At 57.2% G+C, this 25,909-nt stretch overlaps 1 protein-coding gene across 3 annotated transcripts; it reads left to right on the top strand.

Moving 5' to 3' along the window:
- Positions 1–652: 652 nt before the first annotated feature.
- On the top strand, positions 653–25,759 carry ARHGEF1 (Rho guanine nucleotide exchange factor 1). 3 transcript variants are annotated; one of them, XM_010380755.2, is made up of 30 exons: positions 653–791; positions 6,547–6,589; positions 6,675–6,761; positions 7,242–7,355; positions 10,504–10,602; positions 10,810–10,852; positions 11,082–11,328; positions 11,753–11,782; positions 12,189–12,288; positions 12,433–12,529; positions 12,608–12,643; positions 13,442–13,579; positions 14,476–14,581; positions 15,216–15,227; positions 15,868–16,035; positions 16,362–16,507; positions 20,187–20,333; positions 20,574–20,656; positions 20,833–20,958; positions 21,086–21,200; positions 21,610–21,710; positions 22,012–22,089; positions 22,347–22,422; positions 22,526–22,693; positions 23,255–23,342; positions 23,481–23,567; positions 24,069–24,136; positions 24,248–24,334; positions 25,011–25,111; positions 25,409–25,759. In XM_010380755.2, the coding sequence occupies exons 2-30, from the start codon at positions 6,566–6,568 to the stop codon at positions 25,502–25,504; spliced, it is 2,868 nt and encodes a 955-aa protein (XP_010379057.2). In that variant the 5' UTR covers positions 653–791; positions 6,547–6,565; the 3' UTR covers positions 25,505–25,759. The 3 variants fall into 3 exon arrangements, with proteins under 3 accessions (XP_010379057.2, XP_010379062.1, XP_010379063.1); XM_010380760.2 differs by lacking the exons at positions 15,216–15,227; positions 15,868–16,035 and adding an exon at positions 24,765–24,928 and having other exon boundaries at positions 654–791; XM_010380761.2 differs by lacking the exons at positions 653–791; positions 15,216–15,227; positions 15,868–16,035 and adding exons at positions 1,737–1,992; positions 24,765–24,928.
- Positions 25,760–25,909: the final 150 nt, after the last annotated feature.

Raw genomic sequence — 25,909 nt, 5'->3', positions numbered from 1 at the left:
GGAATCCGGCAGAGAGACAGGGACGTGGAGAGAAAGAGGGACAGAGACAGAGCGAGAAGGAAAGGAAGAAACACAAGGGAGGAGGGGCAACCGAAAATGGGCACGAAGAGGCCCAGGCACAGCAACAGCTGGGGAAATGCCAGAGACTGAGACGGAGATGCGGAAAGATACAGAGAGACCCGGAGAGGGTAGAGAAGAGCTCTCGGGGAGAAAGTGATGGAGGGACAGAGAGGAGAGGTGGAGGCCAAGGAGGGAAAGATCCCAATAGAGAAAGATAGAGGGACAGAGAAGGGGACGCAGACGCAGGCGAGAGCATACCCACAGAAGTGAAGGAAGGGCGCAAGACCAAGAGAACCACAGACGCGGAAAGCCGGGGAGGTCGTGGCTCGGTGTGGGGCGCACGGGGAGCAGGGCTTGCCCCCCAACACCTCCGGGGAGGTGACCCCAGCCAGGAGCTGCGAGCCCCGCGGAGCCCGCGCCCGGCGGACGGACCGATGGACAAAGCCGGGGAGAGCCCGGGCGCGGCCGGGGCGGGGCCGGTGCCCGCGGGGACCCGGGCGCAGCGGGGAAAGGAGGGGCGGGCAAGCGGCGAGAAGGGGAAGGAAGCGGAGGTGCCGGGCGGGCGCGGGGCGCGGGCAGGAAGCGGGGAGGGGCGGCGGGGCGGGGGCCTCCGGAAAAACGCCCCGACTTCCTGCCCCGCCAGAGCCAGGAAGCGGGAGCCGGGACCCAGGGCCCGGGATTGCCGAGCCCGACCTCGGGCGCCCCGCCGGTCACCTCCGCGCGGACACCAGGTACTCGGTCCCCGGCCCCGCCCGGCTTCCTCCCCTCGGCTGCTGGGGGAAGTGGGGAGGAGGAGGGAGGGGCTGGGGCGCTGCCGCCAGCGGAGGGGCCTCCTCCGGACCCCACGGAGCCAGCGGCCGCACCTCCTCGGGCCTCAGTTTTCCCATCTGTTAAAGGGAGCAAAGAGGGGAGAACTTACACTTGACGAGTACTCCGTAGGTGGGGACGAACGGTGCGAGGCCGGGGCCAAGGCCTCCCACCTGCTCAGTGGGGGACAGACGATCACTCCCATTGTACGGGTGGGGAAACCGAGGCCCGGGGAGCCAAACCGACTCGTCCCAGGGAACGCACATCATAAGACAGTGTAGAGTTGGGATTTGAACTCGCACGTGCTTTCCGCAAAGCGCCATCCTCCAACCTCCGCATGCTTTAGGGCCACCTAAAAAAGAAAAACAACAATAACAACGACGAGGGCCGCTGTGAAGCTGAAAGTTGCAGAGTGCATTTGAAAGAGTTTTAGGAAAGCCCTTTTCTAGGTCATTAATTATACCGTGGGAGACAAGTGTAGGGAGAGAGCGGGAGGCCTACTCCCATTGTACAGATGGGAAGACTGAGCCCTGCAGAGTAGTCATTACTTTTTGCAGATTACACTGCATGTCAGAGGGAAAGGTGTGCTGGAACTCAAGACTTTTGCTTTTCCAGTTCCAAAGGAAGGGGGGTGGGGTGGGGGACGGAGGGGATTGATGTACGAGCGTTGGATATTCAGCGGGTCCCCTAAGTGGGGAGACTAATAGGACGGGGAGCTCCAGTCCGCGGTCCGAGTGCTCAGCGCCGGGGTGACTCGGAGATCTCGGATCGAACTCAGGAGGAGTTGCACCCATCTGCCCCTCCGGGCGCGGGGCGGGGCCCGGGGAGTGACGGGGGCAGTCGCGATACGGAAACGCCGGCCCTCCAAGACAGGCCAGAGCGGCCCTATCTGGCCTGCGTGGCGCAATGCAGCGCTAGAGCGGCCGGCGGGAGGAGTAGAGTCGCCGGGGCCGGAGCCCGGCAGGAGCCGGGCTAGAGCGGCTGGCAGGAGGAGTGGAGCTGGGCGCAAAGGTGGACTCAGGGCGGCTAGAGCGACGCGGCGGCAGGGGTGGGGAGAGTACGGAGCCCGCGCGCGGAGGCTTCGGTTCCGGTGGCGGTGGTGGCTTCTCTTTCCACCTGGAGCAGGTGAGGGACGCGGTCCCCAGCGGGCGTCAGACCCTGACTCTGCACGTCCTCCCCGGCATCCCTAGCCGTGCACACTGCCACGTCCCCCGTAGGATTTAGGGCCCTCGTAAGACCGGCCACGTCCATGTAAGATTTGGGGGTCGTGTAGACCAGCCACATTCCGTATAGATTACAAAGTCTTTCAGACCCTCCAGGTTCCTGCCAGCCCCCCATGGATAACTGGTTTCTCATAGACGTGGGGTCCTCATAGATAAGGAGCATCCCCTGGAATCCAGGGCTCTACAGACCATGGGTCTCGGGACCCACCATGCACCCCTATGGAATTCTGAGCCCCTTTTAATCTCCAGAGGTTCCACAGACTGGCAGCTGTCCCTACAGAATCATGATCCTGTATGATCCTGGATCCTTTAGACCCACTGTGTGTCAAATAGAATCTGGGGAGTTACACATTCCAATGACTCCTTTTAGGTTCTTTAAGGCTCCCAGAAGTTCTTGGAGACCCCGAGTCACCTGCTCAACACCTTATAGACCCTGAGCCCTCCATAGAACTCAAGCACCCATGTAGCCCCCCAACCCATGGACCTTCTAAACCAGCCCTAACCCCCCAGCGCCCAATGCACGTAGTATTCCCTCTGCTGGACCCGCCATCCCCCAGCCTCAGGCCTATAGAGATCAGTTGCCTATAGAGATCCATCTATTCTCTGACAGCTTCACCTCTAATTCTCCAGCCTTTGTGGGACCCCCCCAACCCCTCCTCCTAAACAAGCAACACTAGTCGCCTCCATCATCTCCAGCCCCCAGGCCTCTGTATAGCAGCCCTATCCAACTTGCACTCCTGCCTAGGCCATAGTGACCACATACCCGTGACTTTTCCAGGCATCCATAAGAAGACGTGATGTGTCTCAGAGCTTTGGTTCACATTTTAGTTTGTGAAGGGTAGGGTGGGGGCTCCCCATGCTCTGAAGCAATGCCCTCTGTTTTGTTTTATTTTGTCTTACTTATTTATTGAGACGAAGTCTCACTTCTGTCACCAGGCTGGAGTGCAGTGGCGCGATCTCAGCTCACTGCAGTCTCTGCCTCCTGGATTCAAGCGATTCTCCTGCCTCAGCCTCCTGAGTAGCTGGGACTACAGGCTCACACCACCATGCCTAGCTAATTTTTGTATTTTTAGTAGAGACAGGGTTTCACTGTGTTGGCCAGGATGGTGTTGATCTCTTGACTTAGTGATCCGCCCGCTTCGGTCTCCTGAAGTGCTGGGATTACAGGTGAGAGCCCCCACGCCAGGCCTGTTTTATTTTAAGACAAAGTCTCACTCTGTCGCCCAGGCTGGAGGGCAGTGGCGCAATCTTGGCTCACTGCAACGTCTGCCTCCTGGGCTCAAGCAATCCTCTCACCTTAGCCTCCTAAGTAGCTGGGACTACAGGCGTGAGCCACCACACCTGGCTATCTTTTGTAGAGACAGAGTTTCACCATGTTAGCCAGACTGTTCTCGAACTCCTGAGCTCAAGTGATCCACCCGCCTTGGTCTTCCAAAGTGCTGGGATTACAGGTGTGAGCTACTGGGCCCACCAAATGCAGTTTATTTTAAATGCATAAACTCTGTAGCCCGATTGCCTAGGTCTGAGTCCTGGTTCTGCTTCATATGAGCTGTGCCTCCGTTTCCTTCTTTGTTAAATGGAGATGAGAATAATAATGATCTCTTGGAGTCACTGAGAGGATTAAATGAGTTATTACCTGTAAACCAGCGATGCCATGCCTGGCACTTACTAAGTGTCTCTTATGTGTCAGCTATCATTTCATTATCATTGTGATAAGGAATAAGGAGGCCGGGCGCAGTGGCTCAAGCCTGTAATCCCAGCACTTTGGGAGGCCGAGACGGGTGGATCACGAGGTCAGGAGATTGAGACCATCCTGGCTAACACGGTGAAACCCCGTCTCTACTAAAAAAAAAAATACAAAAAACTAGCAGGGCGAGGTGGCGGGCGTCTGTAGTCCCAGCTACTCGGGAGGCTGAGGCAGGAGAATGGCAGAAACCCGGGAGGCGGAGCTTGCAGTGAGCTGAGATCCGGCCACTGCACTCCAGCCTGGGGGACAGAGCGAGACTCCGTCTCAAAAAAAAAAAAAAAAAAAATAAGGAGATAAGAACTTGGCAAGCACACAGTTCCAGACCTGGCACCGAGCACTTGCAGAGATAATGAGCATCCCCTCCTTTGCCTTTTGTTTTGTTTTGTTTTGTTTTGTTTTGTTTTGTTTTGTTTTTGAGACGGAGTCTCGCTCTGTCACCCGGGCTGGAGTGCAGTGGCGCATGGTCTCTGCTCACTGCAAGCTCCGCCTCCGGGGTTCACGCCATTCTCCTGCCTCAGCCTCCCAAGTAGCTGGGACTACAGGCGCCCGCCACCATGCCCAGCTAATTTTTTGTATTTTTTTTAGTAGAGACAGGGTTTCACCATGTTAGCCAGGATGGTTTCAATCTCCTGACCTCGTGATCCGCCCGCCTCGGCCTCCCACAGTGCTGGGATTACAGGCGTGAGCCACCGTTCCCAGCCTCCTTTGCCTTTTTTTTTTTTTTTTTTTGAGACAGAGTCTGGCTCTGTCGCCCAGGCTGGAGTGCGGTGGCCGGATCTCAGCTCACTGCAAGCTCCGCCTCCCAGGTTCACGCCATTCTCCTGCCTCCGCCTCCCAAGTAACTGGGACTACAGGCGCCCGCCTCGTCGCCCGGCTAGTTTTTTGTATTCTTTAGTAGAGACGGGTTTTCACCGTATTAGCCAGGATGGTCTCGATCTCCTGACCTTGTGATCCGCCCGTCTCGGCCTCCCAAAGTGCTGGGATTACAGGCTTGAGCCACCGCGCCCGGCCTCCTTTGCCTTTTTTAAATCTCCCTGCCTCAGTTGAGCATTTCTGCCTCTGAGTGGGATGAGCATGCACCCTCCACGTCCATGGTCATGTTTCATAGTGAGACAGGGTCTCACTGTGTTGCCCAGGCTGGTCTCGAACTCCTGAGCTCAAGCGATCTTCCCACCTTGGCCTCCCAAAGTGCTGGGGTAACAGGCATGAACCACCTTGCCTGGACAGTTTGCAAATTTATTAAAGTGAATGTTTAGCAGTGCTTGAATCTTGAATTGCCCAAGCTTAGATATTGGACAAATACTCTTTATGGGAAAGAATAAAAATGATGCCTTCCCCAGGTGGACCCTCAGGGTGGCATTTGGACACTTCAGAAAGCATCATTGTTTAATCATCAAAATCCTGGTTACCACTTACTAGGGAGCTAGGGAGGAGGCCCATAAAGCAGGAGAAGGGCGGGTCTCTGCCAGCTAGGGTTATAAATAGCTTTGGGCTGTGGGGAGCCCCCCCCACTGGTCCACCCCACCCCTCTTTCTACAGCTCCTTCCCGCCTGACACAGGCTCTATGGCATTAGTCAGACTAATTAAGGACACAGAAGATGTCGGTGGAAAGACTCAGAGAGAAGTGGAGACTCAAGGAGAGACAAAGATGGGAAAGACAGCAAGAGATGGGGGAGAAAAAGGGATGGAGAGAGATGAGAGACAGCACTTGAGACCATGACTCAGAGAGTTGTGAGGATGGTGGCTGCAGAAACCAGATGTGGGAGGACAGAGGCACAGAGACAGGGACAGGACAGACAGAGCTACAGAAGCAGGAAGGGGGTGTCACCGCTGAGAGGGACAGATGGAAGGAGGGGAGGCAGGGACGGTGGGGAAAATGAGATAGTTCTGGAGGAAGGCAAAGAGAAAAATCAGGAAACAGGGTGAAGAGAGACCAAGACATGAAACAGATTCGAGGGTCAGACAGCCAAGGAGAGCCGGCTGCAGACAGACCAAGGTGCACGTAGGGTGGAGGAGACAGACGCACCTTGGAGATGGGCTGTCTGAGGTCCCATCACTTATTTTCCGAGACTGGAAGCCTGGGAAGAGATGAGGTCCCTGGGGGAAAAGAAGAGCTGGGTTTGGGGACTCCTGGTCCCTGAGGGAGGAGGGTTCTGAGTTTTGTTTTCTTATGTGGAGAGTTGGGGGTTGGGGGTTTGTCATTGTGACTTCCTGTCACAGGAAGTGGGGCTGGTGGGTTCCAAGCAACATCCTGCCCCAGGCCTGTCACAGACCAGAGGAGACCCCTGCACCCCACTTCTCTCCCACCTCTCCTCTAACCCTCCCATCCCGGCTTGCCTCTAGGCTGTGCTCTCAGGAATTAGCCCCCAGGCCTCTGATCCCTCCAACCTGGGAGCCCAGTCCCCCAGCCCCCTGTTCCATTAGAGCGTTAGGGACTCCAGATTGCAGGCTCTCAGACTCAGCCTTCCCATGGACCCAGGCTCCTGAGCCTCCAATGCCTGCCCCCGCAAGGCTCCCGTCCTTGGGCTCCCGCCCCCTGGCGGGTCTCTGAAGGGCTCTTTGTGGCCACACAGAGGCCCCATTGAGCTGCGGAGGCCGGGATGGGGGAGGCTGTTTACTCACCTTCACACCTGGGCCAGGAATCTGTGAGTAACCACCCTGGGCCGCCACCTCCCACCCTCCTAACCACAGCCCCTCCTCTTCCCCCAGCCCTGCAGAGCCCAGGGAGATGGAAGACGTTGCCCGAGGGGCGGTGAGTGGACAGAGCAAGGGATGAGGGGACTCTGGGGCTGTGGGTGGGGAGTTCTGTGGACTGAAGCCGCCCTCCCCTTCCACAGGCCTCCCCAGGCCCCTCCCGGCCTGGCCTGGTTCCCGTCAGCATCATCGGGGCTGAGGATGAGGATTTTGAGAACGAGCTGGAGACGGTGAGTGGGAGATACGGTGGAAAAGCTCTGTCCCAGGCTCAGCATCCCGCCCCGGGTCCCCTCCCACCCGCAGATATGTCTTCTCAGCCTCTTCCCACGGTTTGTCCCATCCTCTCATCTCCGTGGTACCTCCCTCCTAACTTCGCCGACCCCATACTCAGAGCCCACACAGCAGCATGGACGCCCACCCTTCTTACTCTTAACCCCATTTCTTATCATTGCTCTCTCCTCTCCCAGCAGGGACCCCAATTTCTTCTCTCCTAATTTCTGTCCTCATCATCCACCATTATTAAGTCTCATCCATTCTCCCTGACCACCTGCCCTTGCTGTCATCATTATTTCATGGACACTGTCACCCCTCCCCACTTCCCAGGAGCTAACCCTGACTTGGATCCCTTGTGAAGTACCAGGAATGGGTAGGGTCAACCCCAAGGCCCCTCCTCTTCTCCTCATTGTACTCACCCCTGCCTGAACCCCCAGAACTCAGAAGAGCAAAACAGCCAGTTCCAGAGCCTGGAGCAGGTGAAGCGGCGCCCAGCCCACCTCATGGCCCTCCTGCAGCACGTGGCCCTGCAGTTTGAGCCAGGACCCCTGGTGAGGGCAGGGCTGGGTGGGCACAGGGAGGGGTGGGGCTGGGAAAGGCACAGCTTTTGGCGAATTAAACCAGCGAGCTAGTGCTGGGAGGGTCTGGAAAAGCAGATCTAGAAAACAGAGTGCCAGATCTAGAAAGAGAGAATGCCTTAGACAAGAGCTAGAAAGCACGCCACGTGACCTCAACAGGCTTACAGGTGCCCAGGGTAGATCTCAGTGTGCAGTGGGCAGGGTACACACGGCAAGACCCCGCAGAGCCACAGAGAGTCCAGCAGCCTGGCAGAAACCACCTCCTGTCCCACTTTGTGCCTGTGGCAGCGCTCCCCATCAGCCTGTGGCAGCGCCCTTCCGTGGACTCTGGGATACTGAATCCTTCTCTCCAAAGCCTTCTCGGCAGATGCCAGCACGCAGTCATTCAGGGTTGGTGCTTGGGAGAAGGCTGTTAGCCATCCCAGGTGTAGGGGGCACAGCAGGCCCTGATCCAGAAACAGGAAAACTACCACACACAGCTCACAAAAGAGACCACAAAATTGTGGATCCAGAAGCCTCCGTATGAGGCAGAAGATACCTGGGAGATGTGGATGGACAACCGTGCCATCCAGAAACACCTGCAGAGTCTAGAAAAACCAGCAGGTGATTTAGAAAGGGAGAGGCCACAGTGCTGGCTGGCAGTGGATCTGTAGACAAGGGTCTCGTCCCAAGAAGACCCAGTCCAGTCCAGCACAGGATAGGAGTTGGGGACAGCCAGGGCACTGCACCATGTGGACATGCGTAGTAGACCCCTCCAGAAAACGAGAAAATCGATAGAGTGGGGAGAAGCGCCCAAGGCATGCGGAAAGAAGAATACATCAGCTGCAAGACCAGAAGCTGGTCATCCTGACACCAAAGCATCAGATATGCAGAAATTTAGGAAATTGCAGTCTTTCCCCCGTCTGCATTCTCTTTCCAGAAGAGTGGCTCCCTGCACAACCACATGCATGGAAATTCTGGCCCTCTGAGCAAGGGGGTACCCCATTCAAGCCTTGGGGTTTCTAGAGCACCAGATCATGGACATCAGCCCAGGGATCGTGCTGACTACCATGTTCTTTTACAGATGTGGAAACTGAGGCCTAGAGAAGGTCAGGGACTTGCCTGAGGTGACCCTGGCAGCCTCTGGGCATTTTGAGGTTTATCCTCACACAGCTCCCTCACCTCATCAGCTTGTGGGGAGCCGATCAGAGATAGCTGTGGTCCCCTGGGCGGCTTCCTGTTGGCCTCTCTTAGAATTTTGCTATATTTGGGGAGTGTGGAGAGTGGATATAGATTTGTTAAAACTGTTTAAAGTGGAGAAGGAGGACCAGGCCTGGTGGTTGATGACAGTAGTCCCAACGCTTTGGGAGGCTGAGGCAGGAGGATGGCTTGAGCCTGGGAGGTCGAGGCTGCAGTGACTGCACCACTGCACTCCAGCCTGGGCAACAGAGTGAGACCCTGTCTTGAAATAAATAAATAAAAGGTGGGGCCGGGCATGGTGGCTCATGCCTGTAATCCCAGAACTTTGGGAGGCCAAGGCGGGTAGATCACTTGAGATCAGGAATTCGAGACCAGCCTGGCCAACATGGTAAAACCCTGTCTGTACTAAAAATTTGAAAATGGGGCAGGCGCGGTGGCTCATGCCTATAATCCCAGCACTTTGGGAGGCCGAGGCAGGTGGATCACCTGACGTCAGGAGTTCAAAACCAGCCTCATGGTGAAATCCCATCTCTACTAAAATACAAAAATTAGACGGGCACAGTGGTACATGCCTGTAATCCCAATTACTCGGGAGGCTGAGGCAGGAGAATCACTTGATCTTGGGAAGTGGAGGTTGTGATGAGCCAAGATTGCACCACTGCACGCCAGCCTAGGCAAAAAAAAAAAAAAAAAAAATTAGCCAGGCATGGTGGTAGGCACCTGTAATCCAAGCTACTCCAGAGGCTGAGGCGGGAGAATTGCTTGAACCCAGGAGGAGGTTGCAGTGAGCCGAGATCGCGCCACTGCACTCCAGCCTGGGTGACACAGCGAGACTCCATCTCCAAAAAGAAAAAGGAGAAAAAGTCCCACTCCCATTGGAGTGAGTTCATTTCCCAGATGAGAGCCCCCAGGAGCCAGGGCAGGTTGGAGTCCCCACTGTCACCCAGCACAGGGGCTGGCACTCAGGAAATGCGTGACAAATGACATAGTGAGCCCCACTTGTCCACCTGTTCTTTACAAGCCCTCAGTATGCACAGGGCACCATCTGGGACACAGATGGATCAACCTACAACACCTCTCAACGCACACAAACCCTTGAGCTGCTCAGTCTTTCTAGGCAGCAGAATGTAGTGGAGACAGGCTGCCTGGATTCAAATCCTAACTTTGCCACTTAGTAGCTGTGTGATTTTGGGTTTTATTTATTTATTTGTTTTTGAAACAGTCTCGCTCTGTCACCCAGGCTGGAGTGCAGTGGCACAATCTCCACTCACTGCAACCTCCATCTCCTGGGTTCAAGCAGTTCTCCCTGCCTCAGCCTCCCAAGCAGCTGGGATTACAGGTGCCTACCACCACACCTGGCTAATTTTTTAGTTGTTTTATTTTTAGTAGAGACAGGGTTTTGCCGTGTTGGCCAGGCTGGTCACAAATTCCTGACCTCATGTGATCCACCTGCCTCGGCCTCCCAAAGTGCTGGGATTGCAGGTGTGAGCCACCATGCCCGGCCTAGCTGTGTGACTAAGCTTGAATAAACTTCTTGAGCTCCATTTTCTCATCTGTAAAATGGGGATAATCACAGTCCCTACGCTTGAACACGTTAACGCACATAGAGGTTGTAGAGCAGCGTCTGGCATACAGTAAGCCCTCAGTATAGACAGTAGTAGTAGTTGTCATTATTGCCAGGAGGAGACCATGATGAAGAACCACAAAGGACCACAGCACAGGATGGAAAATTAGAAAATGTGAATGGCGGCCCCAGGGAGCCTGCAGGGGAACCCAGGGCCTGGTGTTAAGGGTGGAGGTCAGGGAGTGCTTCCCGGAGGAGGTGGCAGTTGAGTCCCATAACTATGGGGTGGTCAGGAGGCGGGGAAGGCCCTCTTCAAAGGGAGAGTGTGGTTTGAGGCGGGGTGGGGGAGCGGAGAGTCACACTGTGTGTCTCCCCCAGCTTTGCTGTCTGCATGCCGACATGCTGGGCTCACTGGGCCCCAAGGAGGCCAAGAAGGCCTTCCTGGACTTCTATCACAGCTTCCTGGAAAAGACAGCGGTGAGAGATCTTCAGGCTGCCCCAACCCTGCAATCCCTGTTTGGGCCTACAGAGTCACCATGAGGTCCCCAACCTCTGCCCTGAGGGCAGCTGCTGACCCAGGCCTTCCCCAACACCCTCACTTACGTCAGGGTTCCTGGCAGTCCTCCCAGCCTGCGTCTCAGCACACCAAGTCCTCCTCTTCACCCCATTCTCTCTCTTGAGCAGGTTCTGCGGGTGCCAGTCCCACCCAATGTCGCCTTTGAACTTGGTAAGGAGCAGGATGGGATGAGGGAGAGGTGTCTAGCAGGGACTACACCTCCCAGGAGGCCAGGGGGAGGGAGGCCGCACTCCCATGCTCTGCTCAGACAGCCGAGATTCATTCATTCCTTCATGGCAGAGGCCTCAGGAAGCATGGCTGTTGGAGTCCAAAGGTGGGTGGGGGCCGTGGTCCAAGCCACCAGGAAGTGGACCCTAGCCCCCGATGTGTGTCCCTGCAGACCGCACTCGGGCTGACCTCATCTCCGAGGATGTCCAGCGGCGGTTCGTGCAGGAGGTGGTGCAAAGCCAGCAGACAGCCGTGGGCCGGCAGCTGGAGGACTTCCGCTCCAAGCGGCTCATGGGCATGACGCCCTGGGAGCAGGAGCTGGCCCAGCTGGAGGCTTGGGTTGGGCGAGACCGAGCCAGCTACGAGGCCCGGGAGCGGCACGTGGCGGAGCGGCTGCTCATGCACCTGGAGGAGATGCAGTGAGTGGGCCAGCCCTGGTGGGAGCGTTTCCCCTCCCTAGCGCCAGGGCACCCCTGCTACCTCTGGCATGTTCCATCCCATTTGTGGGTTCCCTCTTCAGCATCAGGGTTCATTTCTTGGCACTGGGGCTCTTCCTCTGCCCTGGCATTTTAACTCACCTTGGATCTGAGTCTTCCCTTTCCAACTTTGGGGTTCCCTTGTCATTTCTGGGTCTTGTCCGTGATCTGGCACTTGGATCCTGTCCTCCTGGATGAGAGACCTCCCTCCCTCTTGTGACGGTCCTTCCCGATCCCTTCCGCAGTATCCCCTCTCTGTCTCTCTTCCCCCTTCCTATCCCAGGACAGCAACCCTGAGATGTGTCCTGGGTGGACGGGGACCCCAGACCTAGCAAATATGTCACAAACATCTCTCTTCCTTCTACAGACATACCATCTCTACCGATGAAGAAAAGAGGTGAGGGGGGCAGGGAGGGCAGCAGGGAGAGGTGTGCAGCCTCCTGGGTTTGAGGGAGGAGGGGGCTGGGGGTCTGAGGGAGGAGGAGGCTAGAGCCCTGGACTCCTGGGTCTGAGGGAGGAGGAGGCTGGGGGCCTGGACTCCTGGGTCTGAGGGAGGAGGAGGCTGAGGGCCTGGACTCCTGGGTTGAGAGAGGAGGAGGCTGGGGGCCTGGACACCTGGGTCCTGGGTATTGGGTAACAGCCCTTGCCCTTGTCTTTTTGAACCCTCTCATCTCTCAGAGTCTCACGGGAAGTAGTTGTGAGGTCAGGATGGGAAGGCCAGGCCTCTGCCTCTAGTGGCTGTGTGTGTGTGTGTGTGTGTGTGTCTTTGTGTGTGTTGAGCCTTCACTGTCCCCTCCCTACAGTGCTGCCGTAGTCAATGCCATTGGCCTGTACATGCGCCACCTTGGGGTGCGGACCAAGAGTGGGGACAAGAAGTCGGGGAGGAACTTCTTCCGGAAAAAGGTGCTTCCCTCAGTGCCCTGTCCTGACCCTTTCCTCTCCAGAGACGCGCTGGGAGCCCCATGACTCTGGACACCTGGCGTCAAATTCTGCTTGGTTGTTGTCTCAGAGATGCTCAGCCTGGTCTTCCTGCCCACCCTCTTGCAGGTGATGGGGAACCGGCGGTCGGACGAGCCTGCCAAGACCAAGAAGGGGCTGAGCAGCATCCTGGATGCCGCCCGCTGGAACCGGGGAGAGCCCCAGGGTAAAGCGGCTCTAGCCTCTGCCCTCCCCTGTCTTCCCCAGCTCTTTCCACTCACTGTCTCACTCTCTCTCATTTCAGTTCCAGATTTTCGCCACCTCAAAGCAGAGGTTGATGGTAATGGACCTGTAGCCAGAGCATCCATCCCTGGGGCCTGTGGGGGAGGGGGCTGGGACCTGGACTCCTGGGTCTGAGGGAGGAGAGGCTGGGGACCTGGATTCCTGGGTCTGAGGGAGGAAGGGCTGGGGGAGTTCCTGGGTCTGAGGGAGGAAGGGCTGGACCTGAACCCCTGGGTCTGAGGGAAGAGGGACTGGGCCTGCACTTGGCTGGGGGAGTTCCTGGGTCTGAGGAAGGAGGGGCTGGGGGCTCAGACTCCTGATTCTGAGGGAGGAAGGGCTGGGGGCCTGGACCCCTGAGTCTGAGGGAAGAGGGGCTGGGGGAGCTCCTGAGTCTGAGGGAGGGAGGCCTGGGGCCTGGACCCCTGGGTCTGAGGGAGGAGGGATTGGGCCTGGACCCCTGGGTCTGAGGGAGGAGGGGCTGGGACTCGGGTCTGAGGGAGGAAGGGCTGGGCCTAGACCCCTGGGTGTGAGGGAGGAGGGGCTGGGCCTGGACCTCTGGGTCTGAGGGAGGAGGGGCTGGGAGAGTTCCTGGGTCTGAGGGAGAAAGGCCTGGGGCCTGGACCTCTGGGTCTAAGGAAGGAGGGGCTGGGGGCCTGGACTCCTGGGTCTGAGGGCAGAGGGTATGGGGACTCCTGGGTCTGAGGGAGGAGGGGATGGGGGCTTCTGGGTCTGAGGCAGGAGGGGCTCCTAGTCATGGTGGGGAAGGGCCTGAGCACAGCCTCTTGCATCCCCCCGTTATTGTAGATTTGAGTTACTGTTCTCTCATCTCCCTCTTTCTCCCTCACTGTCTCCCCAGCTGAGAAGCCAGGTGCTACAGACCGGAAGGGAGGCCTGGGGATGCCCTCTCGGGACCGGAATGTTGGGGCTCCTGGGCAGGACACCCCTGGAGTCTCTCTGCACCCTCTGTCCCTGGACAGCCCAGACCGGGAATCAGGTGAGAGTTTCCTGGGCCAGGGCTCCATGAGGCCCGGGGATCCAGGGTGGGGGTGCTGCCTGCCCCCTTGGCACCCCCAGATGGAAGCCACTCCTCAGCAACACCTCCCCTTTGCTCTTAGCATTCGCTCCTCCCTGCTCCTGGTCACCACTGTCATTCGTAACTTTCCCCTTCCCTCAGTTTGCCCTTTCCACGACTTTCCTCCCAGGCTCTGACCTCTCTGCTGGTGCCGTGTCTCCCACCCCCTTGGACTACGTTTTCCATCAGCCCTTCATTTTCCAGAACCTTCCCTGAGTACATGACCAATCCACCCTCTGAGCTGCATTGCTGGCCCCCTAGGTGGGAAGCCCACCAGCCCCATGAGCTTCGTCCCTCACCGTCCTTAAACCTCTGTGGCCTCAGGCCCTTGGATCTCTGCGTGGCCAGGCCCAGGCTCACACACCGGCTCTGCTGACTCCTCGTGTTTATTTAGTGTTTTGGATATGACTCCCCTTTATTAGCCTCCGTTTCCTTGTCTCTAAAGGAGTATGAGAGGGTGGGGAGGATGAATGGATGTGGAGGCAGCACAGAATTCAGGCCCTCCTGACCTCAAGGGGCTGCAGTCTGGTTGGGTGGGAGAGATGTTTGTGACTTACTTGCTAGGCCTGGGGTCCCCATCCACCCAGGACACACAGGGGCACCCACTTCTGTTGCATCTTCACGCCCCTGCCCCTAGTGGCCCACGGTCCTGTTCTCAGAGGTCTTAACATCTTTCTGTCCCGTGCTGAAGTACATTGCAGCAGTGTGGTATCTGCCAGGCACTGGGTAGCTTTAGCCCCCACATTTCCAGGCCCCCAGAGTGTGGGTCTCATGGCCTCAGAGGCCTGCCAGCCAGCCCTGCTCCCTCCACCTCACAGGTGCCGACGCCCCCCTGGAGCTGGGGGACTTATCCCCGCAGGGCCCAATGAGCCTGGAGCCCCTGGCGCCCCCAGAGAGTACCGATGAGGGGGCCGAAACCGAGAGGTGCCCAGGCTGGGGTGCAGGGGTGGGGACCGTGGCTTACTGAGCGCTGGTGGGTGGGTGCAGGGTCGCCGCTGCCATCTGTGCCTGCCTGTCCCAGCCTCTCACTCCCCCTGCTCCTCTGCTGCTCTCTGGGTCTCGCCATTCCTTTCCCTTCTTCTTTCCTTTTCTCATCTCCCTCCTGCTTCCTCATTGCCCCCCTTTCCTTTATCCTTACTTTTTCCTCTCCTCCTTCCTCTCCTCCCTTTTTTCACTGATCTTTCTCCTCCTCCCTTCCTCTCTACCTCTCCTTCCATCTCCTTTATTTCCCCCCTCCTTTCTCACCTGGGTTTTCTTTCCCCACTTTCCATCCCCCTCCGATCTCCCTGCCACTTTTCATTTTTTCAGCCCTTCCTCCCCTTCTCTTTCAAGCCCCCCCACCCCACCCCGCCTCGCTCCTGCCTCCTGGTACCCATCCCTCAACCCCCCACCCCTCTGCTCTGTGCCCCGGGGGCCCTGTCCCCCTTACAGCTGGGGGGGCAGGCTCTGCCCCCTGCCCGTCCTTGTGCCGCTGCTTTGGGGACCCTTTGGTGGGTGTGGGGAGGTGGGTCGGGTGCCATCTGGGCCCACCTCTGACCCTGTGCCCCTCTCTCCCCAGAAGGTGGAAGAGGTGGGTGCCTGGGCCCTGGGTGGGGGAAGGGCTAGCCCCTCCCCCATTTCTCCCAGCCCCTCCCCTCTCCCCATGGCCACTCCCTCCCCTTCACTCCCTGTGAGGGGTGGGTGGGGACATCACCCTCCCAGTTGAAGAGCTAAGTATGGAAATCCTCCCTACCCCATAAACATCCCTCTGTTGCCATCCCCCTGCCTCAGGGAAGGGAGGGGGTCAGTCCTACGCTCCATCCTGGGTTCCCCATCCCTTCCCCCATCAAATTTCAGTATCCCCCCACCGACACCCCCACTACCCCAGCGCCCCTAAAATCCCACCACTCCTCTGACTCTCTCCTCTCTCTTCTGTTGCATGTTTGATCCCTGTCTGGTCACCCCTGCTCCCGTCCTGGTCTCTCCCCATCTCTGTCCCTGTCCTGGTCTCTCCTTGTCTCTCCCTGTCCTGGTCTCTCCCCGTCTCTGTCCCTGTCCTCTTCTCTCCCCAATCTCTGTCCCTGTCCTGGCCTCTCCCCGTCTCTGTCCCTACCCTGGTCTCTCCCCATCTCTGTTCCTGTCCTGTTTTCTCTTTGTCTCTGTCCTTGTCTTGGTCTCTCCTTGTCTCTGTACCCGGCCTCTGCCTGACTGTCCTTGGCCTCGGGGTCCAGGCTATCAGGGCGTCTGGGGCGCTCAGAGAGCCTGCGGGTGAGTGACCGCCGCCGGCCTTCCCGGGGCAGCCTCGGGGCTAAGGGCCGGGGTGGGGGCCGCTCCCGGAGCGACGTGGACATGGACCCCAGTTCCGCCACGGCAGTGCTTGGCCCTGCCCGACGAGCCACGTATGTCAACCCTCTCCCTTCCCCCATCCACTAAGGCAGCCTGGAGAATCAGGGAGGGATTGTTATCAGAGTCACAGGAATGGGCGTTGGAGGCTGAGGTCATTGAGGCCAACTGTGGTCACAGACCTTGGAGGAGGAGGGGGTAGAATGCTTCTAGAGATCTGGGGACTCTAGTGTACTCAGATCTAGAGACTTGGTCTGCTGCACGGGCCACCCTGGGGGCATCGAATGCCAAGGCCACTGACCGGGGTTGAATGCTCTAAGAGGTTGAAGGCTGCTTCCTGGGATGGCCCAAGCTGGGGCCCTAACAAGGCCTCCGTCCACAGCCCTGAGCCTGGAGATGAGGGGGAGCCGGGGCGGTCAGGACTGGAGCTTGAACCAGAAGAGCCTCCCGGGTGGCGGGAACTCGTCCCACCAGACACCCTGCATAGCCTGCCCAAGAGCCAGGTGAAGCGGCAGGAGGTCATCAGCGGTGAGTACCACCCCTGTCTGCCCCACTGTGACCAAGGACACAGTCCAGCTCTGGCAAAGGCAAAGACAGGTGCAGAGACGTGTTCGTCTTAGTGTTATTTACCATAGGGAGAACTTGAAGGCAGCTTCAAATTCCCTCTTATTCCAAGTTCAGATTGTTGCAACAGAGACCACGTCGATGGAATGCGAATGCCACTGTGGAAGGGACGTTTCCAAAAATTTCGAGTAGTGCAAGACAGTGCTGATGTTAAGAACACTACATTTCTGGTGCAAGCCTTTATTTCCTTACTTGCGAAATGTGGGTACTAATAGTTCCTACCTCAGATATTGTCATGAAGATGAGACGATTTGTATGAAATGTTTAGCATAGTGCTGGGCACAGGGGAAGAGCATTTTTTTTTTTTTTTTTTCCATTTTTATTTGGGCAGGGTCTCAGTTGTTCTCCAGGCTGGAGTGCAGTGGCGCAGTCACAGCTCACTGCAGCCTTACCCTCCCAGGCTCAACGGATTCTCCCACCTCAGCCTCCCGAGCAGCTGGGACCACAGGCATGTACCACCATGCCTGGCTAATTTTTGTATTCTTTGTAGTCTAATTTTGTATTCTTTGTAGAGATGGGGTTTCGCCATGTTGGCCAGGCTGGTCTCGAACTCTTGGGCTCAAGTGATCCTCCTACCTCAGCCTTCCAAAGGCTTGGGATTACAAGTGTGAGCCAGCAGGCCCAGTCAAGGAAGAGCATTTTAATGAGATTGTTGTTACTAGTTTGATCTTAATTGCTTAGGGGAGAAAAGATCTGCACAGGGGAAAGTTTGGGAGACTGATCAGTATGTTCACAGTGCTTACTTTTGCATGGAGAGATGATGAGTGTATCATTTTTGTCTTTTCCTTTTTTCCTGTGCTAATTGTGTGGTGGCTGGGGAGGCTGGTGGCAAAAAGAGAAAGCTTTTTTTTTTTTTTTTTTGAGACAGAGTTTTGCTCTTGTTGCCCAGGCTGGAGTGCAATTGCACAATCTCGGCTCACTGCAACCTCCACCTCCCAGGTTCAAGTGATTCTCCTGCCTCAGCCTCCTTAATAGCTGGGATTACAGGCATGCGCCACCATGCCCAGCTAATTTTGTATTTTTAGCAGAAACGGGGTTTCTCCATGTTGGTCAGGCTGGTCTCGAACTCCCGACCTCAGGTGATCTGCCGGCCTCAGCCTCCCAACGTGCTGGGATTATAGGCGTGAGCCACTGTGCCCGGCCCAAGAGAAAGCTTTTGGACTTGATTGAAAGCTTATTTACAGATTACTTCATAGTAAAAAAGGTACTTACTCAAAAATTTTAGGGGAGTAGTTGAGTACTTTTTGAGTCACAGATCCTTCTAAGGACATGATAAAAATTAAAAAAAAAAAAAAAAAATGAGCCATGTGCTATCCATTAGGACTTTCTGGAAGATGGAAATGTGCTGTATTTGTACTGCTCACCATGGGGACCACCAGCCACCTGTGGCTGGTGAGCAGTCGAAATGCACTAGGCCGGGCACAGTGGCTCATGCCTGTAATCCCAGCACTTTGGGAAGTCGAGGTGGGCAGATCACTTGAGGTCAGGAGTTCAAGACCAGCCTGGCCAACATGGTGAAACCCCGTGTCTACTGAACATACAAAAATTAGCCAAGCGTAGTGGCACATGCCTCTAATCCCAGATACTCGGGCGGGTAAGGCAGGAGAATTGCTTGAACCCAGGAAGCAGGAAGCAGAGGTTGCAATGAGCCCAGATCAGTCCACCACACTCCAATCTGGGCAACAGAGCAAGACTCTGTCTCAAAAAAAAAAAAAAAAAAAAAAGCACTAAATACAACTGAGCACTGAGTTTTTTTATTTTTCTATTTTTTTTATTTTTTATTTTTATTTTTATTTTTTGAGACAGTCTCGCTCTGTCGCCCAGGCTGGAGTACAGTGGCTCGATCTCGGCTCACTGCAAACTCCGCCTCCCAGGTTCACGCCATTCTCCTGCCTCAGCCTCCCGAGTAGCTGGGACTACAGGCGCCCGCCACCTCGCCCGGCTAGTTTTTTGTATTTTTTTTAGTAGAGACGGGGTTTCACCGTGTTAGCCAGGATGGTCTCGATCTCCTGACCTCGTGATCCGCCTGTCTCGGCCTCCCAAAGTGCTGGGATTACAGGCTTGAGCCACCGCGCCCGGCCGAGCACTGAGTTTTAAAATTTCGTTTCAATTAACGAAAATGTAAAGAGTTGTACGTGGCTGGTGACTATCATGTTGGACAGGATAGCAGTTTCTCTCCCCAGAAAGAATATAACATACAAAATTGTGCACTTAGACTCAGGGGATTTCAAGGGCCCCTGAAACTCACACATATGCCTTCTGCGGGGGTCCCTGGATCTGAGGCTGTCAACCACTGTATAATGTGGCTTGATGGTTAGACACTAAACACAGCTGCAAGCTTGCTGGCGGGTGGGATGACCAGCTTGTCCCCATTTGCTAAGGATATTCCCAGTTTTATTACTGAAAGCCCGTGCAGGCAAACGGGGACCATTCATCACTCTGGCTGTCTGGCACAGCAAAAAGGGAAAGGCGGTGGGTTGAGGACTCCTCAATGGCTTTTTTTTTTTGAGACGGAGTCTCGCTCTGTCGCCAGGTTGCAGTGCAGTGGCGCGATCTCGGCTCACTGCAACCTCTGCCTCCCAGGTTCAAGCGATTGTCCTGCCTCAGCCCCCCGAGTAGCTGGGACTACAGGCACCTACCACCACGCCCAGCTAATTTTTGCATTTTTAGTAGAGATGGGGTTTCACCATGTTGGCCAGGATGGTCTCGATCTCTTGACCTCGTGATCTGAGCGCCTCGGCCTCCCGAAGTGCTAGAATTACAGGTATGAGCCACTGCACCTGGCCCCTCAATGGCTTTTAAGAGGGCAAATGACTCCACCAAGAGAAGTTTTTTTTTATTTGTTTGTTTTGTTTTGTTTTGAGATGGAGTCTTGCTCTGTCACCAGGCTGGAGTACAGTGGCGTGATTTTGGCTCACTGCAACCTCCACCTCCCGGGTTCAAGTGATTCTGCCTCAGCCTCCCAAGTCGCTGAGACTACAGGAGCCTGCCCCCACACCCGGCTAATTTTTGTATTTTTTTAGTAGAGACGGGGTTTCACCATATTGGCCAGGCCGGTCTCGAACTCCTGACCTTGTGATCCACCTGCCTCGGCCTCCCAAAATGCTGGGATTATAGGCGTGAGCCACTGTGCCCAGCTGTTTTGTCTTGAGACAAGGTCTCGCTCTGTTGCCCAGGCTGGAGTGCAGTAATGCCATTATAGCTCACTGCAGCCTCAACCTCCTGGGCTCAAGGGATCTTCCCATTTGAGCCTCCCAAGTAGCTGGGACCACAGGCACACACCACCACGCTCGGGCTTTTTTTTTTTTTTTTTTTTTTTTTTTTTTAATTTTTGGTAGAAACAGGGTTTCACCATGTTGCCCAGGCTGATCTTGGACTCCTGGGTTCAAGCAGTCCTCCTGCCTTGGCCTCCCAAAGTGCTGGGATTACAAATGTGAACCACCGTGGCTAGCCAGAGAGTTTTTTCCCACCAACATAGGACGCTTTCCTCCCTGCTCTGCCTCATTCCTCTAGCCTGCCCCTGAGATCATGCCCCCTAGTCTGCACCCTCCCCAATGTGCTTCCTGCTTTGGTGGCCCTGCAGAGCTGCTGGTGACAGAAGCGGCCCACGTGCGCATGCTGCGGGTGCTGCACGACCTCTTCTTCCAGCCCATGGCGGACGGCCTCTTCTTCTCCCTGGAGGAGCTGCAGAACATCTTCCCCAGCCTGGATGAGCTCATCGAGGTGCATTGTGAGTGCAGCGCCAGGGTCCCTCTGTGTACCCCACTGCCCCACGGGCAGCTCTGTTCTAGCCCTGGGTTCAACCTGCTCAGGAACCCCAGGGTTCACATGGGGTGGGGGCAGATACGCCATCCAGCCCTGAAGAGCAGACACAGATACACCTGCAGCCCTATTCCCACCACGCTGCAGCAGGCCCCACACAGCATATTCCAAGCCCTGATGGAGCATCCCTTTCCTCCTGCCCCCACAGCCCTGTTCCTCGATCGCCTGATGAAGCGGAGGCAGGAGAGTGGCTACCTCATCGAGGAGATCGGAGACGTGCTGCTGGCCCGGGTGAGATGCCCAGCCCTCCCCCTCCTCCCAGCCAGACACTTGGAATCCAGGCCCAGGGCGGGTCCTGAGCCCACCCTAATCCAGTCCCAGGGTCTGGGCTTCCAGCGTGTCATACTTTAGGCCCTGTTCTTGCCCATCCCCACTGAGACACCTGCCTGGCCTGAATCTCACTGTAGTTTGATGGTGCTGAGGGCTCCTGGTTCCAGAAAATCTCCTCCCGCTTCTGTAGCCGCCAGTCGTTTGCCTTAGAGCAGCTCAAAGCCAAGCAACGCAAGGAGCCTCGGTTCTGTGCCTTCGTGCAGGTGAGGTGGGGTCTGGACTCCAGCTTCCCGAGGAGGAGGGGCCTGGAAACCCAGACTCCTAGGTGCCTGCGCCCTGGGGTGAGCCCGAAGCCTGGGCCATCACAGCGCTAGCACCAGTTTCCTGCAGGAAGCTGAGAGCCGCCCGCGGTGCCGCCGTCTGCAGCTGAAGGACATGATTCCCACGGAGATGCAGCGGCTGACCAAGTACCCCCTGCTCCTGCAGAGCATCGGGCAGAACACAGGTACCGCAGGCCCGCCTCTCTGGGCCTCGGCTCTCCTCTTTTTTTTTTTTTAATTTTTTTTCTCACTCATTTTCATCAGTGATACCATCACGGCTCACTGCAGCCTCGACCTCCCAGGCTCTAGCCATCCTCCCACCTCAGCTTACCAAGTAACTGGGACCCCAGGGTCACACCACCGTGCCTGGCTAATTTTTTTTATTTTTTTGTAGTGACAGGGTCTCGCCATGTTGCCCAGGCTGGCTTTGAACTCCTGGTCTCAAGCGATCCTCCTGCCTCAGCCTCCCAAAGTGCTTGGATTACAGGCATGAGCCACCATGCCCAACCAGCTGTCCTTTGTCTAACTTTGGCTGCTGAATCTGGAGCCTCCAGGGCAGGGGTTCACCAGAGCTGCTCTCTCCCTTGCCTGCAGAAGAGCCCACGGAACGGGAGAAAGTAGAGCTGGCAGCTGAGTGCTGCCGGGAAATTCTACACCACGTCAACCAAGCCGTGCGTGACATGGAGGACCTGCTGGTGAGCCTGGGCTGGCCCCACACCTGGGACAGTGGGTGGTGTGAGAGCAGGGGGTGGACCCTACCTCAACCTGTCCAGAAGTCACACCCCACCCTTTGGCTTGTCTCCCTCAAGGGTCACTGTGTGTCTGGGGGTTGGCTTGGCCCTCAGCACCTCCCTCTGAGGGTCATTGGAGGTTAGGCCCGACCCTCAGCTTGCTCCCATCAGAAGTTGGTCTTGGCTCTCGCCTTACCACTGTGGGTCACTGTGGGTCAGCCCCAGCACTTAGCTTGTCCCCATAACGCTCCCGTCTCTGCCCCAGAGGCTCAAGGACTATCAGCGGCGCCTAGACTTGTCCCACCTTCGGCAGAGCAGCGACCCCATGCTAAGCGAGTTCAAGGTGTGACTTTACCCTCCTGCCTCCCCTGCCCCGCTACTCTACTTGGCCCAGGGGATTTTGTGATACAGTCCCCAGCCTGTCCTCCCCATCCCATAATATACCCAGAGATCGAGAGCTTTGGCCCCCACCTCATGCCAATTCCATGATCCCCAGCCTGTGGTCATCCCTGGTCACTGCCCTGCCCTTCCCTTCCCTTCCCCACCAACCCCAATCACCCCCCGCCAACCTGCACGAACCATCACCCCCTCCTGCCTCAGAACCTGGACATCACCAAGAAAAAATTGGTCCACGAGGGCCCACTGACGTGGCGGGTGACAAAGGACAAGGCTGTGGGTGAGTGCCAGGGCAGCCACCTAGTGCAGGGTGTAGGGGCAGTGAGCCAAGGGCGGGGAGGGGGTTGCATGGGGGCGCTGTGTGAGCACTGCTCACCCCGTAGAGGTGCATGTGCTGCTGCTGGATGACCTGCTGCTGCTGCTCCAGCGCCAGGATGAGCGGCTGCTGCTCAAGTCCCATAGCCGGACACTGACGCCCACGCCCGACGGCAAGACCATGCTGCGGCCTGTGCTGCGGCTCACCTCTGCCATGACCCGCGAGGTGGCCACCGGTGAGCGCAGCCACTGTATGGCCCAGGGCAGAGGATGTCTCTTTTAGGCAGAGCTGCCTGTGGAGTGGGGAGCAGAACCCTCTACAGAGCCAGGGAGTCAGCATTCTGGCAAAGAGGTTGGGAAGCGGGTGGAGGTGGGCAGGGCGGGGTTAGGCCTAGTAGGTTTTATAAGTGAGGTAGGAACTGCTGCAGGTGTTTGCACAGAGGCGTGTCTTGTATAAATGAGAAGAAAGGCCAGGAGCCCAGTGAGGAGGGATTTGTAAACACACAGTTGGGAAGTTGCACCAGGGCCACAAACACTGGAAGCAGCTGGAGGGTGGGAGTGGCTGGCAGGGTTTTGTTAGGTAGACCAGGGGACCTGCCTGATTCCCTAAGGAGGTGTGGGGGGGCGCTTAGGAGGACACATCAGGCCCTGGATATTAGTGGACAGTGAGTGGTGAGTTGAATCATGGGAGCCCTGAGAGCACCGCTACTGTGAGTGACTTCCCCAGCTTGTGCTCAGGAAGGGGCACGCGCTGGGGGGACCTGGGCTCTGAGTCCCATCTCCCCCTCTCCCTGCAGATCACAAAGCCTTCTACGTCCTTTTTACCTGGGACCAGGAGGCCCAGATATACGAGTTGGTGGCACAGACTGTGTCGGAGCGGAAGAAGTGAGGGGGGGTCTGAGTTCTGAGTGTGGGTTGAGGAGGCCCAGGCCTCTGGGTTCCCGGGGACAGGAGGGCTGTGGGGAGGCCCCGGCATAGGGTCTGGGCGCTCTGACTGCCCCGGGGTTTGGCCTTTCTCCCCAGCTGGTGTGCCCTCATCACCGAGACTGCCGGATCCCTGAAAGTCCCTGCCCCTGCCTCTCGCCCTAAGCCCCGGCCCAGCCCGAGCAGGTGAGGGGGGTCATGGAGAGAGCTGGAGGTTCAGGGAGGGGGGCCGGAAGGCAGGGCTGGCTTCCCTCCACAACTCCAGAATGCAAACCCCAGTCCTGTCGAGTGTGCATGTGTGTGAGTGTGCACATGTGTGAATGCATGTGTGTACATACATGTATGTGTGCCTGTACGTAAGCATGTGACTGTGCGTACATGTGTAGTATGTGTATGCATGCGTGCGTGTATGTGTGTGCATGTATGGTGTGTGTGCGTGTGTGTGAGAGCGTGTACATGCATGTGTGCGTGTGTGTGTGCCGACCCCACCACTGCCCCATCTGTCTCCTGTCTCCAGGCCTCTGTGTCTTCCATTGTCCGGGCCTCTCTGTCTCCCTGTCTCCCGGCCTCGACCTCTGTCTCTCTCTCCGGACCTCCCTACCTCCCCACCTCCAGCTCTCTGTCTCCCTGCCCCTGTGGCCCCCCAGGGCCAGGAGTGTGGGGTCACCCAGCACTTCCTCCCCTCAGCACCCGAGAACCCCTCCTCAGCAGCTCTGAGAACGGCAATGGTGGCCGAGAGACGTCTCTGGCTGATGGTGAGACCAGAGGGATGCTGGGCGAGGGGCCAGGTTGGGGCTCACAGGTGAAGAGGGGCATCCACAGGAGGCCTGGCAGGATCTGAGCGCCCTCCCTGTTCCCCCACCCAGCCCGGACCGAGAGAATCCTCAGTGACCTCCTGCCCTTCTGCAGACCAGGCCCCGAGGGCCAGCTCGCTGCCACGGCCCTTCGGAAAGGTAGCCCAGCCCTGCCCCTCCAGGGTAGCCACCGGCCCAAACAGTGCCTCTGTTCCAACTAGAACAAGGCTTTCCCTGTCAAAAATTTCCTTACGCCCAGCTGCCAGAAAACAAATGCTCCAAACCCACCTGGCCTGCACCACTGTCCTGGGTGCCCACGTCCTTCTTCTGCAGCCGCCATCCCTTCCTTGACTCTATATTCACCCTCTCCCTGACCATCTCTCTGTCTTCAGTACCTTCCTGCCCTGTCCCAACCCTAAACCCAGCCTCACTTCTTCACCTCCCTTTGGATCCCCCAACTCCATCCGCTCAGCCTTGCCTGGCACCCACCCTCACCTCCAGCCCCTACACATGCCGTTCGGAATCCCCCATCCCAGATCCCACCCCAGCCCCCTGGTCTCCTGATCCCACCCCCCTTGCCCCTGGCCAGTGCTGTCCCTGAAGCAGCTTCTGTTTCCGGCGGAGGAAGACAATGGGGCGGGGCCTCCTCGAGATGGGGATGGGGTCCCAGGGGGCGGCGCCCTGAGCCCAGCACGGACCCAGGAAATCCAGGAGAACCTGCTCAGCTTGGAGGAGACCATGAAGCAGCTGGAGGTGGGGCGGGGCGGACCAGGGGTGCCCTGAGTGGGCTGGGGAAGGAGGGGGCCCCCCTCATCCATGACCCCCATGCCGCCAGGAGTTGGAGGAGGAATTTTGCCGCCTGCGACCCCTCCTGTCTCAGCTTGGGGGGAACTCTGTCCCCCAGCCTGGCTGCACTTGAGGTCCCTGCCCAGGAAGGTGAGTGGGGGATCTGGGGGCCAGGGCACTGTCCTGAAAGGAGGGTCCCCCTCCAGAGCTCGCATCCCTACAGCCCCTTCTGTCCATCTCCCTCTTTGTCTTTTCTGAATCTCCCCACTCCACCTCGTGTTTCTCATCTCTGTGTCTCTGTTTCTGATAATCTCTGTTTCTGTCTCTGTGCCTGCCTGTCTCTCCCCACCTCCCCTTCTCTCTCCGCTCTGTCTTGTCTCTGTGTCTGTCTCTCCCTGTCTCTCTCTCCATCTCTCCCCATCTCCCCTCTTCTCCTACATCCCCCAGGCCTTTTGCAAGAAGGAGAGGAATCGGGGAGAGGACGTGAGGGACCCCCCCCCCACCCACACAGCTGCCGCAGCATCTCACACCCTGCGGGCCTGAGGAGAGGGAGCTGTGGGCCACACCTGGGAGGGGCCCAGCTGGGGTCACTGGCCCTGCATGAGCCTCAGCCATCTCTCCCTCTTGCCCTCTGCTTGGGGGACACAGGGCTTCATTCCGGAGGGCACCACGGTGACCTAGGCCATCTCAGTATTGCCTGTGGGGGCCACCCCTCCACTCCCCACCCCCAAGTGCCTTCGCTCTGTTTTTATACCCTGAATTGGAGGTTTATTTTTTAATATATATTATCTAAGAAGAGATCTGTGTGTGAGGGTGTGGTGGGGCCTGGCGTGGCATCTGGAACTCTGTCTGGCGTCGACTTGCTGGGTCTGTGCCTCTGCGCCTGCCTCTAGTTGTTCATTCATTCATTCATTCCTTTGTTTGAACCGTTACTTCCCAGGCACTCCG

The sequence above is a fragment of the Rhinopithecus roxellana genome, chromosome 12, assembly GCF_007565055.1.
Source record: "Rhinopithecus roxellana isolate Shanxi Qingling chromosome 12, ASM756505v1, whole genome shotgun sequence".
In the NCBI taxonomy this organism is placed as follows: Eukaryota; Metazoa; Chordata; class Mammalia; order Primates; family Cercopithecidae; genus Rhinopithecus; species Rhinopithecus roxellana.
The sequence above is the reverse complement of the archived record's forward strand: the minus strand, read 5'-3'. Positions and strand labels throughout refer to the sequence as shown.

Bases quoted from the DNA above. Each gene is read 5' to 3' on its own strand.
- ARHGEF1 (XM_010380755.2), top strand. From the start codon at position 6,566: ATGGAAGACGTTGCCCGAGGGGCG. The intron at 11,783-12,188 runs GTGAGGGGGGCA...CCCTCCCTACAG, and splicing joins TCTACCGATGAAGAAAAGAG to TGCTGCCGTAGTCAATGCCA. The intron at 13,580-14,475 runs GTGAGAGTTTCC...TCCACCTCACAG, and splicing joins CAGCCCAGACCGGGAATCAG to GTGCCGACGCCCCCCTGGAG.